The following is a 24,899-nucleotide window of genomic DNA, read 5'->3' as shown; positions in this document are numbered from 1 at the left end:
CAGATAAAGAAAACTTCATATGGTAGATAAAACCACATAAACCATGAAAAAAAAAAGATTATATGGATAAGAGATATATAGCTATGTAGCATAGTATGGTACCATTTTATTTTTATTTGAGCTTGACAGCCAGACCTTGTAGAATCCTACACCGTTTCTGCAAAAAATGTTGCTTTGCCGTAATGATTGATTGCATTTTAAAACCTATGTTTCAAAGTTATTTTTCCTTTAGTTTATTTCAAGTGTAGTATTCTGTATTCCACAGGTTATGCTCTAGCAATGACTGTATTCTGGGTCCCTCTTTTGACGATAGCTAAGCCGCTAAATAGCGCTTGGGTCAAATGCCGTCACATTATAATCTGGCGCTTCCTTCTGTGCGCTTTTTCCAGTCGTATATATGGAGACGCTGAGAGCAAGCACCAATACATCGACATTACATATATTTAAGCAAGAACTACCTTCTTCTGGCATTGTAAAGCCCATCTACCGTGTCATCATGGTGTTCTTAAGCCAAATACTATGTCGTGTGAAGCCGTTCAACTTTCGAAAACCCATGTATGCTTCAGAGTTCTGGGGATATGACATGCCCACAAAAAGCAAAGCCGTCCCAAGACGAAAAATGTTTCTCATGGCCGGTGAGAGAGGGAAAATCATATCTTTATGCGATGGAGTGCCATGAACATTCAATTGACACAAGCATCTATGTTCTGTCAAGCTGAAGAGCGAAGAGCAGAGCAGTAATAGATAGGTGCATAAAATGTGGAGGGATATGGTATTTACGAATATGTCTATCAAATTTCATCGGGTTTTTTTGATCGGTAATGTTGAAAATATCCCAGATTTAATCGCATCAAGCTTAGCCTGCTCCGTCCATATTTTTTAAACGTCTTAAATCACCAGTTTTAAATACTCTTTCTCAGGGTATTAGTCGTTCCTCGATAGAAGGAACAAAAAAGTTACATTAGTCAAAAATAGTAATTCGTTACAAAAACATTACTCGAAAGAAAAGTGTAAAAAATGTGTTACTCGTAACAATTACATTTACTAAAATTTTAGATGACCAATATTTTATAGTTTACCCCATCCAAACCATTCTTCTCAAAAGAAATGGAGTTTTTTTTGACTTAAGCAGTCTTAATGCGTAACATTTGAAAATTTCTTGTCAACATTTTTCAATAATGAGCCTTGGCATTTAATCTTGGGATAGTTGTTCAAAATATATTGCATCACAATACTTTGAGGAGTCAAGATTGGGACCCTGGATGGGATAATGATTGTTAAAGGTTTGAAGCAATGTCGCAAAATTTATGATGGAAAAAAGTATTAGACATTGTGAAGTCGGTCAAGCTTCTCTGTAAGAAGTCCATCCCTTGAGTGAAGTGAAGTAAGGAGGCATTGGAAATTTGAAGCATCATATTCAAGCCAACGAGACATTTTCCGTGCTTGAGTCCAACGGAATTTGATTGAGAAGATGTAAACACTAAAGTAGCATATGCAGCAAGATTCTAAACCAATAGTGAGTGGAGAGTGGTTAAGAGCAAACACAATTTTCAACCCTGACTTTCTTTGATCAAAATATGTTAGATGGAATTAGTAAAAATGGCAATTTCTGTTGAGCTTTAAGGTTCTTCAGCTGTCACGAGATAAACGAAAAATTAAAACCTATTTTGGAAGCTGAAAAGGGAACAAGTAACGAGTAATTCTTGTAGATTTTAGGTCGTTACAATTACACAATTTTAAAATGTACTGCAATTACAAGCTTGACGGTTTGGATGTGCCAAAGACATGAACTGAGACCCGTTTTTAAAGCTCTCAGCTCCCACTTAAGGACGATATTGAGTTCACCATTATCGATTAGCTATATTGCTACTAATTTCTTTGCCGATACTTCTTAAAGGGAAACTTACGGTAGACGGTTGAAATTGACCAACGCTGGATATGGACCAACTTAAAGTCACCAGTCTGCCGTTTGCGATAAATAGCAATCCATGAAAATCAATGCCTAGGGACACACCCTTTGTTAATTACTTCTCTAGGAAATCTTAAAACAAATTCAAAATCTTCAAATTTTGAACCTTGTAAGTCAAGTCGGAGTATCTAGTTGAGTTGAGGTTTTGTTAAGCTGAAATTGGGCGACTTGATTGATTGCACGTACACATATGCATTTGATTTGTAAAAGAGGCAATGATTATCCCTGATAATAGGTGTTCTATTATGGAGCATTCCCGCTTATTGGCCACTTGATGGCCAGTGGACGACTTGATAACGATTTTAATGGGAAGTCAACTTTTAGTGAATGTTATTAAAAAACAGTCACATAGAAGAGTGGCCACAAGCCCGGATTGAATCTGAATATCCTCTTGCTAACCCATTGGAGAACTCGATAGTAACCCAAGCTTATTCATTTAAATCGGATGGTCTGTCCATTTGATTTGCCTCTTTAGCTGCCCTCAACTTTCATGGCATATTTCGAATAGAAATTGACTTTAGAATAACATCTTTTTGGGCAACTTCCATGGCATTTCAATTTGGTACTCAACTCATTAACTTAGATTAGATAGCTTGACACTGGAAATATTTTAAAGACTCGATTTATGGACGATCACGATTATCATATAGCTCGTTGATATGAAGCTACAACATGGTCATTTACAAACGAGGTACTTAAAATCACTGAACAAACGGGCTTCAACATTTGAATTTAGATGGCATTCCAGATCAACCCTACATTCTGCCATCTCAAACTCGTTGGTAGACCAAATATATTAAGTTTAAAAGGTACAAAATAGACAAATTATAACCTTTCATTTCAATAGACTGGGGATTGAATTTCCTGTAGCGGTTGGACAAGCCCGTAAAAGAAGTAAACCAAAAATAAATCCTGTTTTTCAACCCAAGCTTATTATGTTTCATCCTTCCTATCCAACCCTCTCAAATTCGACTTACGGTGAAAATATACTTTTCCCGAGGTCTAAAGAGTTCTAATTGGACAAATACTGACACAAATTTGTCAAGGAGAAGGTTTCTAGATTTTTATTTTGAAAATTTTCAGCTCATTTCTACTTACGGAGACGAACCAGCGCCAAATTAGCGCAAAATGCCATAGCGAAATCTCTGGAAAGAGCCACCAAGGCCCGACCCCAAAAGCGGAAGGACTTTCACTCGCTGAACAATGCTCGCGTTGAGGCTGGTTTGGAAGAACTAAACTTTGACCATTGGTATTGGACCGAGGCCTTAGTGAGGTCTCATATTCACTTGGATGCCAATATGTGTGCCAATTTGGCCATCTATGAACCTCGAACCTTTCGTGCTTTGACGGGCATTGCCTCTCATAAAGTCATGACTCCTCAAAATCAAGGTGGAATGGGATTACCAGTGTGCGGACCGGGCATCCATGTGGTGTCCAAAGGACAAATTTAATTATGAAAATTTAGTCAATAAATATGAAGTTGAGTCGACAGTCCTTACATCTACTTTGTATGTTTCAATGAAAGGGCTTTGCCATGGCGTGAACTACAGCCACTTCGGATCTTTGAAGGTGGGTTGAAATTAAAGTGTGAGCTTCACGAAGTGAATTGGATACGCTATGGGTACGATACTGCAATCATTTTGGATCAAAATGAAAAAATTAATGAGAGGTACAGATTGTGAACAAAATTTGCAAGGCTGCTTAACAAAACCCATTAACTTCCTAAAAAAGTAAGCAATTTTCTTGCCTTTGACTAAAAGTTTTGCGATAATGGGAAGGTGTCTCTAATTCAACCAATTATATTTTTGCAAAAAAAAATCCAAATCAAATTGCATTAAGCCGGGATGTAAGGTGAATAAGTCACAAAAGGTACTTTGACATTATTTGAAGTCCATTTAATGAATTTCAATTACTAAAGATTAAACATCGAGACCAATTTCATTCTGGGTCAATTCCTTTCAATTATTTAGGGGTTTAGGGGCTCCAATTAGTAAAGCTAGTTTGTAGAAGCTCAAACACGTTCAAAAATGTTTCACGAGAAACATTTAAAGATTGAGAGCCCTTGTATTGAGAGAGACGAGAAAGCTTGGGACTGTTCAACATATTCAAAGGAGATACGATAGGTATTGGACAAACGATTGTTCAGCCGCATCTTGAATATTCTTTACCCATTTGGGCTCCAATGAGTTCAGCAGGTTTGCAAAAGGTCGAACAAGTCCAAAGATGTTTCACAGGAATGAGAGAGCTCTCCTATTGGGAGACACTAGAAAACTTGGGACTGTACGGTATTCATTGGAGGTACGATAGGTGCTTGACGCTGTACGTTTTCAAAATCACTCATGAGTTTTGTCCCAACCCAGGATTTAGGGTCAATTGTAGTGACTGCAGAGGCTGCTTAATGTGCTTTTTGAGAGCACCTTTATCAAGCCCTAGTGAATCCCGGTTAGTTCGAACATTGAAGACCAACTCTCTTCTTTTTCGGGCTCCTTCGTTGTTGAAATTACTGCCATCAAATATTCGTAAGGAATTTGAAGGTGTTGATCCGATAGCATCCTTTAAGTAAGTTTAGTACTGTTTTCCGTTTTGAATTGCTGCGGGTCCCATTCTCAGCAGCGGTAAGGAAGTCCGCAAGAAACAGATTTCGACCAAGAAGAAAGAATCATCGACCACCTTGGCTATCCAAGCTCCTTTTGTCTCAAATGCGCAAATGCGTTAGACTTTGGGCAAAGTTAGGTCGTCCAATAGATTGGAGGGTAGGAGGGAACATGCTAGTTTTCACATGGTCAAATTCGATATAATCAAAGCGAAAGAGGAGTGTGAAGAGAATCTGGCAAAATCTAAAAACCTCAAATCGTTGTTCGGGTACTTAAAAAAGCCTGGTAGATCTCAAATAGGGCCAATTCAAGATGTAATTTAATTAGCTAAGTTCATACGAAGATTGAAGAATTTAACAATTATTTTTCGTCCATGTTCGAACCTTGTGCTAGGTCAGTAGATGTAAATGTTTGTTCCAATTCAGGGGGGGACCAACGTCAGGGTCGAATTTGACACGTGGAAGGTCCATAAACATGTCAAGGGCCCAAAGCCTACGTCCAGTCCTGGACCTGATGGTATTCGGACATCTAGGCAAGCTCCCGGTACCAGCAAACAAACTTACCTGCCATTGTCAATGAAGCCACTTTGTCACTTCAAACTAGTTTTAACGAAGCTGACCTTTCCTAATTGTGCCGTGAAAGAAGGGTCAGCGTCTCAAAAACGTGTTTGAAGCCCCAAATTTGCATCATTGGCACTGGTACCAGCAAACAAACGAGCCTGCCAGAGCTTGCCTACACGTCCCCGTTCCAATCGGCTTTCCGTAGCTTATGTGAGAATCCAATCTCAGATAATAATAAAGTTGATTGCTCTCGATAGAGTCAGTCGAACCCAAGAACTTAACGTGGCGCAGTGGTCATCTCGGACCGCGAAATTGTCTGACTGCAAAGTCGAGAGTGTTTCTCGCAATGACTTATAAATTCTCGATCTAGTGAACGTTAAAACTCTAACGTGAAATGGCTCCAACCTTGGAATCGGCGAAAGCCGCGGCCGGCAGGCCAACGTGGATGGTTCAAAAAAATGAAATCCGCCGCCACCAAAGCTGCCGAGGCGGCCATCGAGTGTCCTTCGGCATTTGCTGGCGATCAAGTGAATACGTACTTCAATAACTTTAAATCTCAAACAGAAAAGATGCTGGACAAGGCCAAGTTTAATACTGTCATGAACCTTGAAACACCCGAAAACCAAGGATCCTGGGCCGGTAAGGAGACTGCTGTCTTCGAGGAGTACACCACCACACAAGTCCTGTGCATCAGGGCGATGGGCATGTGCACCCCAGCACCTGCCGTAGCAGCAAACCTACCCCAAGCATCTGCACCTGCATCATCGGTCATCCAAGTGCCAGAGGTGAAAGTGCCAGTTCTGTCACTGGACAACAACCCGGCCAAGTTGAGATCATGGTTGCTGAAGATGCAGTCTTTCTTCAAGACAAACAATTTGTCTTCATACACGACGTTGGATCATCAAACGTACGTACGTCAGTTCATCGATGTCGAACTCGAGAACATGATCGCACCCCAAGTGAGCATGACAACGGAGATTTTCGGAGTCGGCGGCATGCTTGAGCTCATCGAGGGAGAATTCAGACAACGATATCCGATGCAAGCCAGGCGTGTCGAATACTTTGCGATTACATGGAAATCTGGAGATTCTTACTCCAAGCATCTCGCCAAAATTGAGTCCTTGGCTAAGGAGGCTGATCTTGTCAATATGTCGATCAATCAGATCCAAGCTTTCGGTCTCGTGTCATCGGTGTACGCAGATGAGAAGCTGAAGAGGAAATTGCTGGAGCTGGAAAACCCATCTCTCAAAACGGTGAAACAGAAGATCCTGGCATATGAGAAGGCAATCTTCGCAGCAACGATCCCATCGACTTCTACGGCTGAGGTAAACAGAGTGACAAGTCAGTCCCAAAATATTGGGAACAATAAGCCTAAATCCGGAAAGGCTGCATGTGCTGTGGTGCGAAGGAGCGTAAAAGAGCACGATGCCCCAGAAAGTCGTCCGTATGCAACAAATGTGGACGCCAGGGTCATTTGAGCCCTGCATGCATGAGTGGAGTGCCTTACCCAAAGAAGGACAAGGCCCTGACTTTGCCAGCAAGAGCTTTCCAAGCCTTGAAGAGCACCTCTTCTGCTGAGCATTCTAAGGAACCTGAGACCGTTGGACAGAATCCTTTTGAATATGAGGAGTCAGACTTTGTCTCACATGTCTGCGCCATGGAGGCCGTGCAAAGCGCCTCTGGATCTCGTGCTACTCCAAGGATCAACGTCCACATCCGCTCTCCTTGAAATGTCCAGTTCCATATCAGGGCTATCCCTAACACTGAAGCCACGAGGACCTTGTTGTCTCTTGACCTGGTCGAGAGACATAGCCTTGACCTGGAATCAACCCATGACCGCTGTCAGCGCCCCCGCGCCCCCGCGCCCCCGCGAAGGGAGAGTGGCACCACCCACTGACAGCCTGTCCTCTGCGGGCAGCACCCCTTCCGAGACCAGCCGCATCGAAGAAGTCCCCACTTCTCCGCTTGACAGCAATACCGCCGTCCGTTACGCCATTTACAGTGATTCTAAAGTGGTTAGTGCATACAAAAAGTTAATTATTCTATCAGCCTCAAATCCTCTGTCTTTCGGCTCCCCAGGGAGACGTTCCATTCGGCTTTCCGTAGCTTATGTGATAAAGTAATCTGAGATAATAATAAAGTTGACAAGCAGCAATAAACAATTTTATGAGACAGGGATTTAGCACGAGCAATCCACCGTATCCCGTGTTTCTGGCGTTTCTACAACTTTTGCTCAAGAGTTCAATGCCATATTATAGCCGGCTCCTAATTAATGAATTGTAAAGCATACATCTAATTGTACATGGGATTGCTTACTAGGCCATAAAGACAATGGCCATGATTTTCCTGATTGCTTTATTGACTAGCCGTACGTGCTCCCTCCAGCTGAAATGACTGTAAATTCAGGCGGTATAATAATCTGAAAAATTGGATCCAACTTATTGGATGTTGGTTCAATTAAAAGTCAAAATAATATTATTTTCTACATTTCTGTTACAAAATGACATTAATATCGTCTTTTGAACCTTAAGGACAAGTTTATTTAAGTTCTAATAATTGACTAGGGAATTTTATGCTGTTTCGATGGGTATGGATCACAAAAAATGTGGTTGCTCGTCGATCCAGGACTTGAAATTGAAACCTGGACAATTACGTCCCTGTTATATTGTCGTTTCTATGCACCACTTTTACACCACATACGCACACGCACATATCAGCTGGTAAAGAAAGAGGTCATTCTGACGTGTCATTCGAGCTATACAGACGTCTCTCTCCTGCTTCTTTTGGCTCGTTCGTCACGTCACAGTCCCTCTGGAGGTAACTTGTTCCACATCAATGCGGCTATCAGTGTCAAGAAGTTTTTGCTCAAATCACAGCGTATTGTACAGTTAAGTAGATATTTGGGTAACCAAAGGCATCTGCTAAATACTATCAAGTGGAAGAGGGAAATTCCAATTGCCACAAAGGTACAGTAGCTGTTTCGGCCAAGGTGTATTAATTACCGATGTATCATTTCTTTGGAAAAGAATGAAATGCGACCAGGCACCAAAGATTCCTTCGGAGGATGTTTGGTTGTGATGATTGAAACTGGAATAACTCAATTAACTACTTCTAAGACCTTGGGGATCTCAATGCGAACTGTTACACTTTGGTGGGCTTGCCATTAGGCTGCCAAAAGCCTCCCAAGACAAACCTTAATCTGGTCGTCCCAAGGTTGTGGCAGGAGTGATCAAGCATCTGCTTGCTAAACCTGAACTTGGGAAAGAGGCTACAGAGCACCTGAAAACTGTCAGCTAGGTTAACCAAAAAACAATTATCAGTGGGTAGGGAGCCCAAGGGGGTTCATTTGAAGCATCACTTAGGCGGGCGCCCGTGCCTATAAGCATCAAATAAAGCCCCTCTTTATTGCCACAATGAAACGGCCAAAATAACCTTAGTCAAAGACAAAAAAAAATAGACTGCAGAAGATTGGAACTGAATAATGTGGCCAGAAGAAGGCTCTTTCCAATTATTCCCTTCCCCAAATTTCCCTCCCTCCAGAGTACAGGGAGAAGACGTGGCGTAGTGGTTAGCACAGTTACTATCTTGAGAGAGGAACTCGGTTCGATTCTCCTCCCTGAATTTTCTCAAAGGAAATCTTTAGACGTTAACCACACCCACAGGCGGAGAACCAAGCTTATATGGACGCGGCACTGGCTTTCAGAGTTGTATACGGATGATGTGATGGCTGGCTATGCTGGCCGGGCGTGGTTCATCCATCCGACCCAAGCACCCCCCATTACAAAAAATATGCTATCCACTTTGAGCTCAAAATTCGAAGAATGTCTGCTCAGGTGGTGAAGCACCCTCGAGAGATCATGCGATGGGCAATATTTGACCCATACAGAGCGTCTGATTTGCATTTCATTCCTAAAAACACCAAAATAAATGCCCAATACTACCAGGATCACATTTTTTTAGAATAGCCCTCCCTGCCACAAAGAGGAAGATCAGCAAAGATCCTTTGACTGAAAGAAAACTCCCCCCTATCAACTTTAACAATAACTAACTTTTATGCAACATTGTGCTTCCACTCAAATAGTCAAAAGTACAAAAAAAACTGTTTGGAAACGAATGTTCATCACATCTAGAGAAAATAGGTGTGGCTGGCCTGCTGATTCATCTGAGCTTAATTCCATCGAGAATTTATGAACAGTCCCTAAAATGAGGGTCAGTTCGATGGGACCGGACTCTTCCACCAAACACCATGAGAAGCAGCTTCAAGAAGTTTGGTCTGGGATTGAGCTAAATATCTTTCAGTCCTTAGTTGTGTCTATGCCGGAGTGCATGAAAAAAGTTGTTGAATGAAAGGGGATTATACTAGATGCTAAATGAAAAAGCTACTCATCCCGTTCATCAGTTATAGTACTTTTATCAAGGGGCAAGAGCTTAACCGTCACAGGGTAAGTATCAAAGATTCTCGCACTTTGATCATGGTGATTTTAGACACTTTTTGTTGTCATTTGCCCTTTATTGTAATTTTTGGGTACTTCAAGCTTTGAATCCGAACGGCAGGCTTAGAAATCCAATCTTTCGTTAACTCGAGGGCAATGTAATAATTTTCAACCAAGGGAGCCATAACTTTGTGAATAGCAATAGTTGAACAGTTTTTGTCTCACAAAACCGCAAAAATACTTGATTTGTCAAACGAGTTGCATTTTTCACATTTTTTTAAAGCTATTTTTAATTTTTTTTTCAAGGTTTTTTTGAATGAATAATTATGAACTTCTATCAAAATGCATTAAACATGAAAGTTGTAATGTTTTGCAGGCAATGGCAATCTACAATTCGGTTTTTTGTACTTGTATTTTGCCCAACTCCTTGTACTCACTAGGGGTTGGAACAATATTTTGCCATCTTTGTCAAAATAGTTTAGTGTTAGATAATAATTTTCAGTCAAAAAAAGCTGCACCCTGTTGATCCGATAAAATTTCTAGTTGTTCTTCTATTTCTAAAAATAAATAGTTTTCCTCGCATTATAGCAAATGATGTATCTTAAATATACCAACATTCAACCTAGCAATTATTAGGAGTACCAGCAGATTAGTTCTTTGTCTGCAGGTGTGGATTTAGCTCCTAAAATCTTCCGCGCTTAAGGTCATGGAGAGGATTCGAACCGTTGACTTTTCGTCAGAGGAGAAAACCACCTTTACACCACATGTCGTCTTCATTTTGATACCAAAAATATATCATCTCTACTTCAAGTGTTAAAACACACGTTGATACTGTAATGATTTGGATCTCGACTCCATTGTCAAGACTCAAGACAAATCAAATGGCGACACTGGGGAAATCCTAATTTGTAGTATGCACTAGAACACTGAAACACCAAGGCACTGATTTCAAGAGTATAATGTATTCAAGCAAAGGAGGAGCACTGTACACTGTGAAGTCTGGATTAGAACTTAACTTTAAAGGTATTGGAATAGGGTTTATATACAGATTATGGGGTCAAGTGTTACGAACTGTAAGGCTAGTGCCACCTATGCACTTTTCTAAAAAGCTTGTGGTCGAATATCAATCTGAATGGCCCTTCCAGCTTGCTGATTGGCCAATTTTGCAAGCTGGATCCCCCACCATACATATGTTTGTTTGCAAAATCTCTCCTCTTTGTTGTTTTTTATTGTCAATTGTTTTAGCGAATTCGATATCGTTCTTTTATTCTAAAACATTCTTGCGAACTGGTTTTACAGAGCTTCAAGTTACTCTTTCACTACAGTTACCCCCGGGTAGGGTAACAAAGGCTGCTGCGTCCTCGAAGCGTCACTCCGTACTGAGCTACTAGGGTGGTCCACTGGATTGCGGTTACTGGTAACGTGCAGCTGAAGTGCGGCCGAAGGGTATCGATGTTGATGTTGCCAATGTTGTCGGCAGAGGTAAGTGGCGTAGCCAATGATAGGTGTGTCCAAACGTAATAATACTAGGAGGGTGGCGACTTTGTACCTGACTGGAATATGGGTTCTGGTGAGGTTGGCACGGAGGGCAGCTGTGGTGAAGTTGGTCTGGGGTAGGGGTTCCCGCGCTCTGGTGACATTCCATTGGGCTAACATATGTCGTAGATTGTCTTCCTGGATGGGGTCGTGCGTATGAGGGTGGTTGATCAGGGCAAGGATACCTTTAACAGGAGGATTGGACATGACAACTGGCAAAGCTAGGCCACTTTGTGAAAACAACATTTCAGCTCCCCAAAAGTCACAAAGGATAATACCATACATTATGAAACAGCAATTAAAAAGAAAAAAGTTGTGTTTTTATGACAAAATGTTGATTTATCTTATTTTATATGAAAATATCGAAGGTTTCTGGTTTATGTAAAGAAATTCTAGAGTTTTAAGATTAGGTATTTATGAATTATATAAAGTATCTCCAGTTTGACCTCAAATGGAAGTGCTTTACTGAGTGTTTCCATTCAGACCTCCATCAAAGAGCTGTGACAAATAGAAAAATTGGTCTAGCTCTGCTGATGTCCACTCCTCTAGTTAAAGGTCTCTCTGATCAGGGTGAGCAGATCTATAGGTGGGATGGTCAGAGGTCTGACTATTACTACCTCTTGTCCTATTCATCCTGTCCGGGTCGCCGAGATGTATGAATCCTTGGTGTTGAACATGCAAATATTAGGGAGTGTCAACATGAAAGTCCCCAGCATATAGTCTCTTTCCGTAGTAGTTCCATTGTGGCAGGTGATTTGGGCTTTCTCTAGTTGACGGGCTAGGACCAAAAAGGTTTCAGGTCCTGCTTCATGGAATTCCATCCCTCGGCTCGGTGGTGGGATGGCCAAGGGGCATTTCTCCTTGATGTTCGTAGTATGGCCTTGAAAAAGGGCAAAATGGCAGCTGGTGGTGGTTGTCTTCCTCAGCACTTGTACTTGCGGGCATAAGTAGAGTTGTCGCACCTTAAGGCAAGTGCTTGGGTCGGCCTGATTGAATTCCTGGTGTAGAGTACCTTCTTCATTCAGGATAAGGTAGTCCTTGGGGTTCTGCACTAGCACTTCCTGGCCTTGTTTGGTGAAGATGAGCATGGCCAGATGTTGGTATAGGGCAAATGTTTCCTTGATGTTATAGATGGGCACTGGAACCACAATGCTTAGATTGCCGTTCTTGATGTCAGTATGGCAAGGAAGCTTGTGGAAGACCTCTACATAGGTTACTGCTGTTGTCCAGCCACTTGACTCTCATATTTCATCTCGTGTAGGACTAAATCATGGATGGTTTCGTTGAGTCTCTTAACTTGTAGCACACTTTCCCGGATCTGTCGCACAGCACAATCCACACAGTGGATAAACTGATCCTGAGACGTCCCCGCTTCCCTTCCAGCCCATGGGGGCGACCAGTGGGCGGTACTTACCATTGGGCAATAAGAACGCAAAAACAATTACGAGGACTTCTTGTCCAGTGGATCTGGAAGAATCCGTGTATGGCGTCCAACTTTGCAAACCATCTGCTCTCCAATTGAATCTGGTGCATTAGATCAGGGACTGAGGATAAAGGATGGACTGGGCGCTTTGTTGCCTTGTTCAACCTCCAGTAGTTCACAACCATCCTCACCTTGCCGTTCGGTTTTGGCAGAAAATGGGCGGGCGCGCACCACTCCGTTGGCTCCGGGCACCAAACCATCATCTTAGCGTGCAGCAATTCCTCTCGCAAAACTGTCGACGGTTCTTCATAGTGTACCGGGATTGATCTAGCCGTCAAGACATGGTAAGGTACAATATATCTAATTAATCTTCAGCTCAATTACATGGAGCCCACCGCATCTCCAAGCAAGGATACCATCACATCTGCCGCGCCCGTCAAGAAGCGGCGGATCCGCTTGACCTTGCTCTTTGCCTCACCTTCAATCTTGCTGATGGCTTTCTCGTTTTCTGCGACTTGCTCTGCGGACAAAGGTGGAAGTGTCTCCAAATCCGGCGTGGAGTCTGGCGGTGGTGTGGCGTCCGCCTTGATTGTGAAAATGTTTTTCTAGGATCAAGTAGCAAGCCTCCACCGATGCCGCATTCCGGATTTCCTCCTCAATGGCAACGCAGAGGTTGCTGGCAAGGAAAGTTTTAAAAGCTTTAAAAGGCCCTTCTGGCCATCGTTGTTCATTGACTCCGCATGCGATACATTGAAATATATGCAAAAAAAATTGATCCAGACTCGCATCTGAAACGGTTCTGCTTCCGACAACAGCAATAGTGGTTTCATCTCTGGGACAGACTTGAACTGCCAAGGGCGTTCTTGCTCCTCATCCACTGCCCGCTCTTGCTGTCGTGCTGACACTGACAAAGACGCAAAGGGTGCGGTCTTGGTCTTCTTGCGGGCCATGCTGTAATCGTCCACTGCCTTGGTTTTCTCCTCATGGGTCGGTTTGGCGTTGACCTCGACCAAGGCCTGTTCGGCAATCAAATCGTCATAAAAAAACACTGTCATCTCCTCCAGTTTCATCTCCACCTTACTTAAGAGGCTCCACTGGCGGTTCACCCCGCACCGGGCTTATCCAGCTCAAGGATCTTATTCAACTTCTTTGTCACTTGCGACTTCCTGTTCAAGATTTGCTCTTTGACACCCATGGTGATCTAACCTTTGAACGTGACATAGCTCAAGGGCGGAGACGACGTGCTCCCTCTCAGCTTGGGATATCGGCAAAGATGACAGAAGGAAGACGAGAGGCAATTGAAGTGGGAGACTTGTGGGCATGTGGCGTGAGCGTGGTCCAAAGACTAGAACTGCGCCATGGAGGATGGGGGGGCGTGGCCTCGATGAGGACGGAGAACAAAGAAGAGACACGCATGGTGGAAACAAGAACAAGTGTGTGTGTGTATTTTTCGTATCAGCTGAGAGAGAAAAATGTACCGTGCATTACACATAAAGCGCCGCGTATACAGCATTATATATAAGCGATACTACAGTGGGCATGCTAAGTTGCATGGTACCGTTCTGTGGGCCTGGGTTCTGGGCTTGCATTTGAAGAAGATTTCCATTCTGGTCTTGGAGGGCACTAATACGGCCTTCCATCTCTCTGATTTGTTAAATCATTCTTTCTTGTACTTCGTGGTGAGCCACGGTGAAGGGAGATGCAATTGGGTTGGGTGGTGTTGCAAGGATTGGGATCGGGGTTGGGCTTGCTACCTTCTAGCTGTGAGTGCCTTAATTTAATGTGTGCCTTCCTTGGATGGTCATTTGCCATTGCGGGATGTAGATTTGTCTTGGTCAGTTCCTTTTTGATGGACGTGATGGAGTCGGTATCCTACGCGTTGCGCCAATTTTGTAATGATTCGGATCTCGTTCCCATTGTCAAGACTCAAGACAAATCAAATGGCGACACTGGGGAAATCCTAATTTGTAGTATGCACTAGAACACTGAAACACCAAGGCACTGATTTTAAGAGCATAATTTATTCAAGCAAAGGAGGAGCACTGTACACTGTGAAGTCTGGATTAGAACTTAACTTTAAAGGTATTGGAATAGGGTTTATATACAGATTATGGGGTTATGTGTTACGAACTGTCAGGCTAGTGCCACCAATGCACTTTTCTAAAAAGCCAGTGGTCGAATATCAATCTGAATGGCCCTTCTAGCTCGCTGATTGGCCAATTTTGCAAGCTGGATCCCCCACCGAATGTTTGTTTGCAAAATCTCTTCTCTTTGTTGTTTGTTATTGTCAATTGTTTTTGCGAATTCAAGATCGTTCTTTTATTCTAGAACATTCTCGTGAACTGGTTTTTACGGAGCTTCCAGAAACTGTCGTTTCACTACAGTGTTTTTCATAAGCAAAAGATAAAATCTAGGAACATATCAACAATTGAGGTTGTAAACTTTTGCGAAATAATTTGTGGTGTCAAAACTTTTCTGAATTTGAGTCCTGATAAAAGACCTAATAACCTTATTTTAGCTCCATATTTTTTCAGAGGTGGTAATTATGTTTATGCTGAAGATGAAAAATGTTCTGTAAAATCCCTAATGGATAATTACTCGCTTTGCTCAAGTTGACAACTAAGTAGCATTCATCCCTTTTTATTTTAAGTTTTATTTTCCCACAAGTATTAATTTGCGCAATCACTTTCGAAGTAAAAATTGGAATGTCCAGCAGGTAACAATGATTAGCACCAGAAAGAAAACCTCCAACATAATAAGATGATTGCATTAATTTTTTCGGGCCCTCGACATGAAATATTAACTCAATTGTTGGCAGTCATACTGCAGTCTCGGACGACGTACATGGTGTGAAATTGCCGCAGTTCAATCTTGAGCCCTAAATTGACCACAAAGCTGGACATCTAAATCAACTGACTTGACATGGAAACATGATTAGGTGCTCAAACAGTCGAGAAAGAACTCTGGTATTAGCACTCGTTTTCAAGCTGTTTTGGGTGGTTGAGGTATCCAGTGATGTAAACTTGTTTGGAATCCAGCAGGCTTCAAAGAGAAGTCTTGATGTTTGTGAATTGTCGGTGACGAAGATAACGAAAGGGTAAGGATTGGACTTGTTGTGTAGACTCTGATAACAAAGTCCATTAGACGAAATCTGAAAACAAAATACTTAAAAGTTGAGTTGAAAATGTGATAATTGGCTGGAAAAAAAGCACACATATTTTAACAATAGATTGCATACGAGCCATTGCTGAAAGGTTGAGCAGATTCAAGACTAAATTTAAAGCATTCAGGTTCGTTTTCCTAACACATGCACCTAAAATAAACAATAATCAAAGCTCTTAAATGTAATCTTCTAATGAAAGCTACAGCGAACTGGAATCATTTAATGATTCTTAGCCTAGTATCCAGGAATCTCTAAAAGGTTTTTTTGCGAGGGAAATATGTCTCCTCGCTATTTAAGGTAACACAAGCATAATTGCCCCTAATGGGATGAATTAAAAATGTTACGATGAAATGTTTCCAATGCCACAAATTGTTTTCAGCATGAAATCATGAGATTCTACTCTCATTACGTATCAAAATTCCCAATTGCAGGTTCGCTTGTAGACGAATATTTGGCTCCCTTTGCCAATCTCGCTCCTGGTCTAAAAGAGCTGAACTCCCAAAAACCAATAGCACTCATTGAAATCAAAACTCTCCAAAAGTCAATTATTATCGTTCCATGACCTCGAAAATCTATATTTGGATAGTCAGCACGCCATATTTACCGACAAAAAAATTGGCCTTTCAAGAGCGTCATATTGGATATCGGCCACTTTAGAACCCCTCAAAGGCCATGCCAATATTTCTGTGCCACTCTAGATTACATAGAACGTTACCACTATTGTTACTTTTTAGGAAAAGTCACTTCTGGAGAAAAAGGTGGCTTTAAACTGCAAAAGAACCCGTTTATTATATAATTTTACTTTTTCATTTTTAAACGTCTAGTAAGTTTGATGTGAAACAAATGACGAATATACGTGCAAACGAGGGTAGAAGGGCGCAAGTATACGAGGATTTGAGGATTGAAGGGTTCTTTGGTTTTAACCTTTTTAATCTTTTATTAAACAAATTTACTAGATCTTTTTTCAGCTTTCTTTTCATGGTTTAATAAGTTAGCATTATGCTAAGCATTAAGCACTTAGCATTCGACAATTGCACACCGTACCACAACATGTATTGAATTCCTTTCTTCATATACATGGCCTCACCGGCTAGTGGTTTGGGCGAGAAAATTATGAAATTGTAGGGACCACTCTTGAACCGGTTAGAGGTGGAAAAGTGGACGATTCAAACTACTTATTTTATCTGTTTAATGGCCATTTAGATCTTTCTCAAAACAAAAGTTTCCAGTAAAAAGGTTTCAATAATTTACATCGCTTAAAAGTATTTATTCGTTGCTTGCGAATTTCAGATCTTCCATCATTGGTTGTGCCTCTTTATGTAGCACACATTTGTCATGTCATGCTTTTGAAATAGAGGACGTCGATCAACGCTGCAAACTTCTACGCAAATGGTGTTTGAATTACGACGATGATGGACAAACGATGAGAACAATTTTCGAGGCACCACCGAAACGTGCGTTGTTCAAATGTAAAGAATAATCCCAGGAATAGCAGCCCCTATTGTTTATTTCTTTACAATTAGATGATGATTGGTCCCGCCTAATCATAATTGGTGGTAAAGAGGACACGGTCACCAATTTCAAGTCCACCATTGAAGTCATTGATCTGGAAGATGCCAAGGTTTGTCCAAGTTTGCCCTCACTCTCCCAACCAATATTCTACTCAGGAGCTGAGATTCTGGGTGACAAATTTCTTTCCATCGGAGGATCAAATGACTTTTCTATCCAGAGCGCAGAAATCCAAGCTTACGATCCATTGTATAAAAATTGGACCAATTTTGGAACCTTGCCAAACCCGAATTCCCATTTCCCAACCGTGAAGTTGGAGGATCATTGGATCTTGACCCTTGGGGGATGGGAAGCAGATGCACCTAGTGCCAACACATACCAAATATTTTTGAATGGGTCCGTAAGTAGAGGTCCCGATTTACCACATACCGGATACGGGATTGGAGCCACGGCAATTGGAAAAAACTACGTTTTCATGGTTGGGGCATTTACTGACAATTTGAGGAATGCATACATTTTGAATTGGGAACAACAAACATTTGAGGAGCAAAGTCCTTTAACCTTGAACAGACGTTATGCTCAATGTCAACCCTATAGGGACAAGAACAATGTGCTGAAAATTCTGGTTGTGGGTGGAACAACTCTTTCAGATCCGTCAGGTCCCACCCCAGCTGACATCTTTGTCTGGGAGTCCAAGACATGGCTACCTGGGCCGAGTTTGGAGGATAATCACTATCATTCCAGACTAGTAAAATATGACGGAAACCTCTTTTTACTTGGTGGATCGTTTGGACTGTCTTACAACTTCGTTTCGATGATCTACAAATTCCATTCGAAGAATGAATCTTGGACCATATTCCCTTTGAGCGTACCTGTGCCCCTGCGGGAATTTGCCGTAGTTACGGCTCCACGGGAGGCTATTGAGTGCTAAATGTTTTTCGTTAACGTATACGAGCAGAACCAGACAAAGTGTATTTCGACAATAAAAAAACAAGCTTGGTTCCTCAACGAATAAATTTAAGATTGCCGTTCGGGATATTTCTTTTTTTAACCAACTTCCTTCAACATTTGATAAGTATAGGGATGTTATCCCAAATACCATTTAAGTGAAAGGTTGGATTTTTCTATTTTGTAACTTTTGGATCTTACATATTGGACGTGTTTGACAGTGGAAACAGCTCAAAGCGATTAAATTATGGACAATAAAAATCATTGATCTATGCATATCCAAGAAATTTCTCCAAATTTATTGCATCTGTAAATTTTGCAATTCATCAGCGATATTTGACAATTTTCTGCATCTTATAGTGCTATTTCAGCCACTTCAGAACAAAAATATGAAAATTTCTGCAATTTGGGATTTTTTAAGCTAAATTTGTGTCTATTTTGAGGAGAATACTGTGAGGTTTGAAGTTTTCCTCGTTTTTTCTTTAAGTTTGTTTGACATAAATGTACAAAATATTTTACAGATATAATGACCACCGCCAGCGGATATACATTTCATCCATTCATTTTGGATAGTTCTGTCTCTCTTATCATGGCAGTTTTAGGAGATACTCTGCAATCAAGGTTGGAACACTTCTCTTCTCATTTAAAAGTCAGACATATCTTAACATGTTTCCATGGGATGAAAGTAAATGGTTAAGAGATGGATGATTAATGTGATTGGTCTTCTATCATTACCAAGAAACTTGAAAACACTGTAATCTTGTCTCTAACATGTAATGAAACATAATCTTAAAACAAAATTGTTGCGTATTGGTTTCACTTTGAAATGAGCATAATGTGGTTGAAAATCTCAGGTATTATTTTATCATGGAATATGAAAGATAAATGCTCAAGATGATGATATAAATGATTGGTTTGAGAGGCAGCTAGAACAATGCAAATACTCCTCAGGTTTGTTTGTTTAAGAGTCAGATTGCAGCTCTTACACTTGGCGTTCCATCTGATGACAGGTATCCCAATTGAGAGATAATCCCTCTGCGGCATGACGGCCAACATTAATTATTGCCTCACCCTCAGGAATGACCGCATGTATGCCCATTTAGGCTGTCAAAACAACAACTCACGCAGTAATTTCAATACTTTAAAGAAGCTTGACTTAATTAGCCAGGGATCAAATCAGGATTCACACCTGGTCTCTTCTCCCCAGGTACATAGTAGGTTCAAATTGTTGTGCTTAGAGTTCTTATGACAGAAATTTACTTTTGACTTAACTACTGCTTGATTTTTTGTTTTTTTGTTTTTTGCGGACTTCCTTACCGCTACCGGGATTGGAATCCCAGCAGTTCAAGACGAGAAGATTATTCATTTTATTTGACTTTTATTTATATATATTATTTGATCGACCAACGAATTGGAGTTTACCAGGCAAAAATAGCTTTTACAGCCCTCCAGAAGGAGTCCGTGCCTATTTTTTGATAAGTTTATTTGCAGTTTTTTGTGCAAATTATGGTGATTTTCAATGCAAATTTGCTGTCAATAAAGACCATATTAATATGCAAGTTTTGGTCGGCCCTAATCATGATGAGAGACATTGAAACCAAACTCCTTCAACTTTGCTAGCGATTGAGATGTCGGCACTGACATTAAGGGCGGCTTTACACTAGGATGGAAAACCATGATTGAATCTGGTTTGAGGATTGACCTTGGAGCAGTGTTGGGGAGAATCAAGCAGAGGACTCGAGTCTGTCGCAGTACTCAAGTCGAACAAGAAGACTCAAAATGCGAAATTGAAATCAAAGAATGAGATTTCTTTTCACAATTCCAGACTTGAGTCTTTTAGAAAGGACTCAGACTCCAGTCTGGACTCGCCCCAGCACTAGTCCTACTTTTATGCTCCAACCGGATTCAATGTTGGATTTTCATCCTAGTGTAAAGCCGCCCTAAAGCCGCCCTAACAGTCACTCACCGGATCTCACCTCTACCTCTTTGCCGCAAAACAAACGATTGATTGAACAAAGGGAAAATAAAACTCTATATTTATAGTCGAATTCTAATCTTTTCATGAACAGGTTTAAATCCAGTTACTTTGGAAGCCGAGTAAGTCACTTGATGTCGAAACCCATCAGACGAATCCCACCAATACGAACCAGTCTTGGTACCATCTTTAAATCCTCTTTCCTGAAATATCCAAAATAACAACTAAAAAGCTCATTTCCTCTTGGACTACGACGTTATTCAAATACCTCGTGATGATGAAGTTGACTACGGGCCTTTTGAACCTCGTTGGTGGATGTATAGTTAAAGAAGTATCCCTCCGTTTTAGGCGCGTCTAAGTTTAGAGCTTTGGGCTGACGTTTAATCGCAGGTTCACCTAAAAAATCCAACCTCGTTTTAGATTTGACAAATTGATCGACTTGGCTAGTAATTTGATAATTGGAGCATTATTGAATTATCACCTCAAAATGGGGGCAATCAATACAGAAATGTAAAATGCAGCCGGTACTTGTCTTAGGAGGTTTAGGGCACATATCAAAACGAACCGAACATTCAGAGAGAGGGATTCTCTTCAGTATGAGAAAGTTACAGAGCCCCGGTACTTAGCGAAATAGATGGTGGTACATGAATTGAAACAATGTTACAAAAACTTGCTAACTTTTTTTTTGTCAATCAGAATTGGCCGTGTTACTGTTTTCTATAATCATAAGATTCACCAAAGCAACCTTGGGCCCAAAAAGTCCATTGGCCTCATCTTGTGACAAAAAGGGTAAACCAAGATAATTCAAAAATTATTTCGATCAATGTCAAGCTCCAGTGAACTCAAAATCAATAGTTATAATGCGTTTGTAGATCAAATTGTCAATGCGAAAGGGAAATTTAAAAAGTTACGCTCTAATTTTGACCTTGTTCGTTTTTGTTAGGGCACCCTCTAGTGGCGAAATTCCAAGAACCGATTTTGCAATCACCATAAGACGTACTTTCATGAAGAATTAGTTCTCAGCATTTGAGAACTCATTTTCATTCTCAAAAAAATTCCACCCTAATAAGTTGCAAATCAGGGGAAATTGCTCGGACGAAGGTAAATTTAAAAGATGCAACGAACAATTGCAGCCATTTGTGGGGACAAAAACAGTTTTTTTTCTACATCGCTTCAATCATAACTCAGAAAAAGCGATGGCAAAAATCGACGACTTTGAAGGAATTTCTGCCACTTTCTGCCACTATTTACTAACAGGTGGTAGAAGATGGTTTTTAGTGTTTTCTCATCCAAGGCACCTTCATGATGGCAAAAATCAACTTGGTAGGAATATTTGCCGTTTTCTGCCACCATTTTCTGTGAGGTAGTCAAAACTGGATTTTCATGATTTCTCATCCCTGCGCACAAATGAGCATACAAGATCCAAAAATACATCAGAGCTTGAGCCGTTTCTTGATAAAAGGAATAAACTACAATTTTAGCCAGGCTAAATGATGTTCTTGATCGAGGAAGGTTGCGTAGTTTTTGATTAATGAATTTTCGGTAACTACATATCTGGAGAGTTGTTTCCACTGACGGAATGAAATGAATAATCACGGGAGGGTGCAACTAAGGTTTCCAATTTAGATTTTCAATGGTATTTGCCACAACTTATAGCATTTCAGAAACCCTTTAGTTAGCCTAAAACAGTACCCCTGACTTGTCTTCCGCCAAGCCATGGCGAGCCTTATGGCTCAAGCTTAGCTTTTTACATTCAGTTGGATGCGGCTCGTCCTCTTCCTGTGTAAGTTTTCTGGAAACCACGATTCTGATTTTGATTATCTCATTTTTTTGTTTGCTTAGTTTTTCACGGGCTTTTCTAACCGCCACAGGAAGTTTAATACCAAGGACTACGATACTATTAAAATGAAAGGATATAATTCGTCTATTTATAACCTTTCAATCTTTATATGATATTTAGTCTACCAACGAATTTGAGTTGGCAAACCGAGCTAGTCCTTGAATGTAGGGTTGATCTGGAATGCTATCTAAAAATTTGTCCAAGTCTGACTTGAAAGATTCAACGGGATCAACAAGGCCTACGTATTCCCTACGAATATTAGAGGGAAGCAAATTGAACAATGAAGGAGCCCGAGAAGGAAGAGAGCTGGACTTCATTGTTTTAACTAGCCTGGATTCTCGAGGGCTTGGAGGTGCTCTCAAAACGCACGTTAAGCCTCTACGGTCACTATAATTGACCCTAAATCCTGGGTTGGGACAAAGCTCATGGATGCTTTTGAAGACGTACAATATCAGATACCTTTCGTACTTTCTCTGAATATTGTACAGTCCCAACATTCCATCCCATAATGGACCGAGCTGTTTGTAGCGAATGATTGTTCATAAGGCAATGTTTGTCCAAAAATTTTCTTTGGCCTTGTTTACTCATTAAACTATTTGGCCCTTTATATTGAGTAGAATCAAAACAATAATAGAAAAATAACACATCATGTGTTTTTGGGCCTCATAAACTAAAAGTAAACAATGAAGGAGCCCGAAAAAGAGGAGAGTTGTTGGACTTCATCGTTTAAACTAGCCTGGATTCTCGAGGGCTTGAAGGCACTCTCAAAACGCACATTAAGCCTCTACGGTCGCTAGAATTGACCCTAAATCCTGGGTTGGGACAAAGCTCATGGATGCTTTCCCAAATGGGGAGTTTATTGAACGAAATTTTTAGCTGTCTAGTGGTTGCTTGCTTGTTACTTTAATTTAGGGCTGTTTGGGAGAAAAGAGTCACGTCAAGCAAGCCACTAAAATATTGCTTTGAAGAAATTTTAGTAGATAGACAGCATGGTTTGAAACCAGATTTTTTCCTTTCCTTTGCTCAGTTTCAACCAAAGCAACTTTGTCATGATTTATTTGACCTAAGCCATAAAACCACTCGATCCCAGAATCCAGAACTTTGCTTTGATAATCATCACCGCTGTCAATCCCCATAGCACGTACAGTACTACGATACAGCCTTATTGGAACCCCAAAACATCTCAAAGTTGCATGTACGTCAATCCAATTATTAAACAAAAGAGAAGCAAATTGTAACCGCGAAAATGCCTAGGTTTTAAGCAAGTAATCTGAAATGATTCCATGTTCCTTTTAGTTTTGAATGAAAAATAGGGCTATCTTGTTGCTCTTTATTTCATACTTATTTTTCTGAATAAAAAAGAAAATTAGGGCAATTTTTTGCGATTGGAGAGAAAATTTCTTTAGGTTAGATTAGGTTTAGACTACATTTTTCTTGAATTTCCATTCCTTAACATGCCCTATTGTGTGACGTAACCCCGCTGAATCCCAATTGATTGATTTTATTTCAGGAATGATATTTCAAAAACCAATAATAGCAAATAAGCAAGTAGTTGATATACCTTTTGCACTTATATTATTGAGCATATATTCCGCAGGTTCTGGATAAGTAAAAGCTTCTTTTCACCAGAAGCTAGGCAAGAGACTAAGAAGCAATAGAGAGAGAGGGGGCAGAAATAATGGACGAGGATATAGTCTAAATTTAAGTTATGGGCCTGCATGCGAAGCAATACGCAAGTTTGCAGGATTCTTCCTTTTCTTTGTGACTACAACTAATGACAGGTTGATTCACACCCAAACATATCAAAAATAGATTCTTAAATATGCAATTTATGGGGTAAAATATCACATTGCCCTTAATTGAAAGATAGGAGGGTTGCTTGCTCATTATCCAACAGCGTTGGGAACCTGCGAACTGAGAACTCCCGCAAATCCGACTTTTGCCACATTCGCCCCATCACTAGTACTTGGGTGCATGGGATGATTCTCCATGACTTTGACATGAAGAAAGGAAGAAAGGTGCAAATAAGTGCAGTATTTGGAAAATGCTCTTTCGTTACAAATGTCAAATGAACTAAAAGTGAAGGGCCCAGGGCATCATTCGTGCAATGTCGATCGATTTCAAAGAAACCTTATTAAACACCAACAGACGTAAAATTATGCTGTAACTGCCAGACATTCATTCTCTTTTGACAGAAACTGTCAATGCCACATTTGCAATGTCGATAGTTTAAATTCATCAAATTTGCTTGTAGCTTCAGGGTCACCCTGAATTGACAATTTCGTCTCATGGTGATGCATCTTCAGTACAGAAATTATGAGCTTATCTTACCCACTTTCTCCTTTCTTCTTTCCAAGACCAGGAACCGCCCTTTGGCGTCGGTTGCGTACACGGTGGTCAAGTAGAAACCATTCGCCGTCACATAACCATATTCCCCCAAAATGGTCCCATCAGGCTCTAAAATATCCAGAGAGATACTCTTTACCTTCTGATTAATAATCCTTGATTGCAACATTGTGGAGGCGTTAATACACTCTACTAATGGGAACCGCAGGATTCAAGACCTTTTCAAGCCCACTCTTGAAGGACCACAATCAGGATGGTCTACTTTCCTGGTGGTTCGTTACTTGAAACTAGGCTGGAATCCGGCTTTTCCTCCCATCAATGAAGCGTAATTTTATTCAGGCGATGAAAACACTCAATGGTAATTGATAGAAGGCGTCATATTTACCTCGGCTTCGCATAAAGCTATCTACGTACGTTTTTCCTCCTGTCGATGTTGAGTAGCCGTTCGAAAACCAAACTTGTAGGGAGCTCCTTCCAACAAACATAGGACATTGAACATCATCGCAATCCTCACCGCCATGACGCATCTGGCTGTTGTCGATCGCATCTTAAACTATCGAGGATTCAATGAATGGTCTATGAGAGGTCTCATGCATTCTAATG

General features: G+C 40.9%; 3 protein-coding genes and 1 long non-coding RNA gene across 6 annotated transcripts in view; 2 read left to right on the top strand and 2 right to left on the bottom strand.

The window, feature by feature from the left end:
* The first annotated feature begins 382 nt into the window (after window positions 1-382).
* On the top strand, window positions 383-3,463 carry LOC131880167 (large ribosomal subunit protein bL20-like). The gene is made up of 2 exons (XM_059226703.1): window positions 383-635; window positions 3,053-3,463. Exons 1-2 carry the CDS (start codon window positions 398-400, stop codon window positions 3,418-3,420), a joined length of 606 nt encoding a protein of 201 aa, XP_059082686.1. The 5' UTR covers window positions 383-397; the 3' UTR covers window positions 3,421-3,463.
* Window positions 3,464-10,804: 7,341 nt separating this feature from the next.
* Window positions 10,805-14,749, bottom strand: LOC131880169 (uncharacterized). The gene is made up of 2 exons (XR_009373238.1): window positions 12,994-14,749; window positions 10,805-12,842 (listed from the first exon to the last, which is right to left on the bottom strand). It is a non-coding gene; the product is annotated as an uncharacterized LOC131880169 (long non-coding RNA).
* Window positions 14,750-15,337: 588 nt separating this feature from the next.
* Window positions 15,338-18,397, top strand: LOC131880165 (uncharacterized). Of its 2 annotated transcripts, XM_059226700.1 has the most exons (4): window positions 15,338-15,612; window positions 16,969-17,132; window positions 17,202-17,299; window positions 17,838-18,397. In XM_059226700.1, exons 1-4 carry the CDS (start codon window positions 15,446-15,448, stop codon window positions 17,934-17,936), a joined length of 528 nt encoding a protein of 175 aa, XP_059082683.1. In that variant the 5' UTR covers window positions 15,338-15,445; the 3' UTR covers window positions 17,937-18,397. The 2 variants fall into 2 exon arrangements, with proteins under 2 accessions (XP_059082683.1, XP_059082682.1); XM_059226699.1 differs by having other exon boundaries at window positions 17,202-18,395.
* Window positions 18,398-20,143: 1,746 nt separating this feature from the next.
* Window positions 20,144-24,899, bottom strand: part of LOC131880168 (uncharacterized) — an 8,604-nt gene continuing 3,848 nt past the window's right edge. The window contains exons 2-5 of one of the 2 annotated variants that reach the window (XM_059226704.1): window positions 24,711-24,849; window positions 24,282-24,407; window positions 20,379-20,506; window positions 20,144-20,313 (exon numbers count right to left, since the gene is read on the bottom strand). In XM_059226704.1, coding sequence (XP_059082687.1) covers window positions 20,173-20,313; window positions 20,379-20,506; window positions 24,282-24,407; window positions 24,711-24,843 — 528 coding nt within the window. In that variant the 5' untranslated portion in view covers window positions 24,844-24,849 and the 3' untranslated portion in view covers window positions 20,144-20,172. The remainder of the gene's footprint in view (window positions 20,314-20,378; window positions 20,507-24,281; window positions 24,408-24,710; window positions 24,850-24,899) is intronic. The other variant, XM_059226705.1, reaches the window with a different exon arrangement.

The sequence above is a fragment of the Tigriopus californicus genome, chromosome 5, assembly GCF_007210705.1.
Source record: "Tigriopus californicus strain San Diego chromosome 5, Tcal_SD_v2.1, whole genome shotgun sequence".
Taxonomy (NCBI): domain Eukaryota; kingdom Metazoa; phylum Arthropoda; class Copepoda; order Harpacticoida; family Harpacticidae; genus Tigriopus; species Tigriopus californicus.
This window is presented reverse-complemented; position numbering and strand designations above follow the sequence as displayed.

Coding starts and splice junctions, on each gene's coding strand:
- LOC131880167 (XM_059226703.1), top strand. CDS start 398: ATGGAGACGCTGAGAGCAAGCACCAATACATCGACATTACATATATTT. Junction 636..3,052: donor AAAAATGTTTCTCATGGCCG/GTGAGAGAGGGA, acceptor GAAAATTTTCAG/CTCATTTCTACTTACGGAGA.
- LOC131880165 (XM_059226699.1), top strand. CDS start 15,446: ATGATTAGGTGCTCAAACAGTCGAGAAAGAACTCTGGTATTAGCACTC. Junction 15,613..16,968: donor GTGACGAAGATAACGAAAGG/GTAAGGATTGGA, acceptor TGCGAATTTCAG/ATCTTCCATCATTGGTTGTG. Junction 17,133..17,201: donor TTTCGAGGCACCACCGAAAC/GTGCGTTGTTCA, acceptor CTTTACAATTAG/ATGATGATTGGTCCCGCCTA.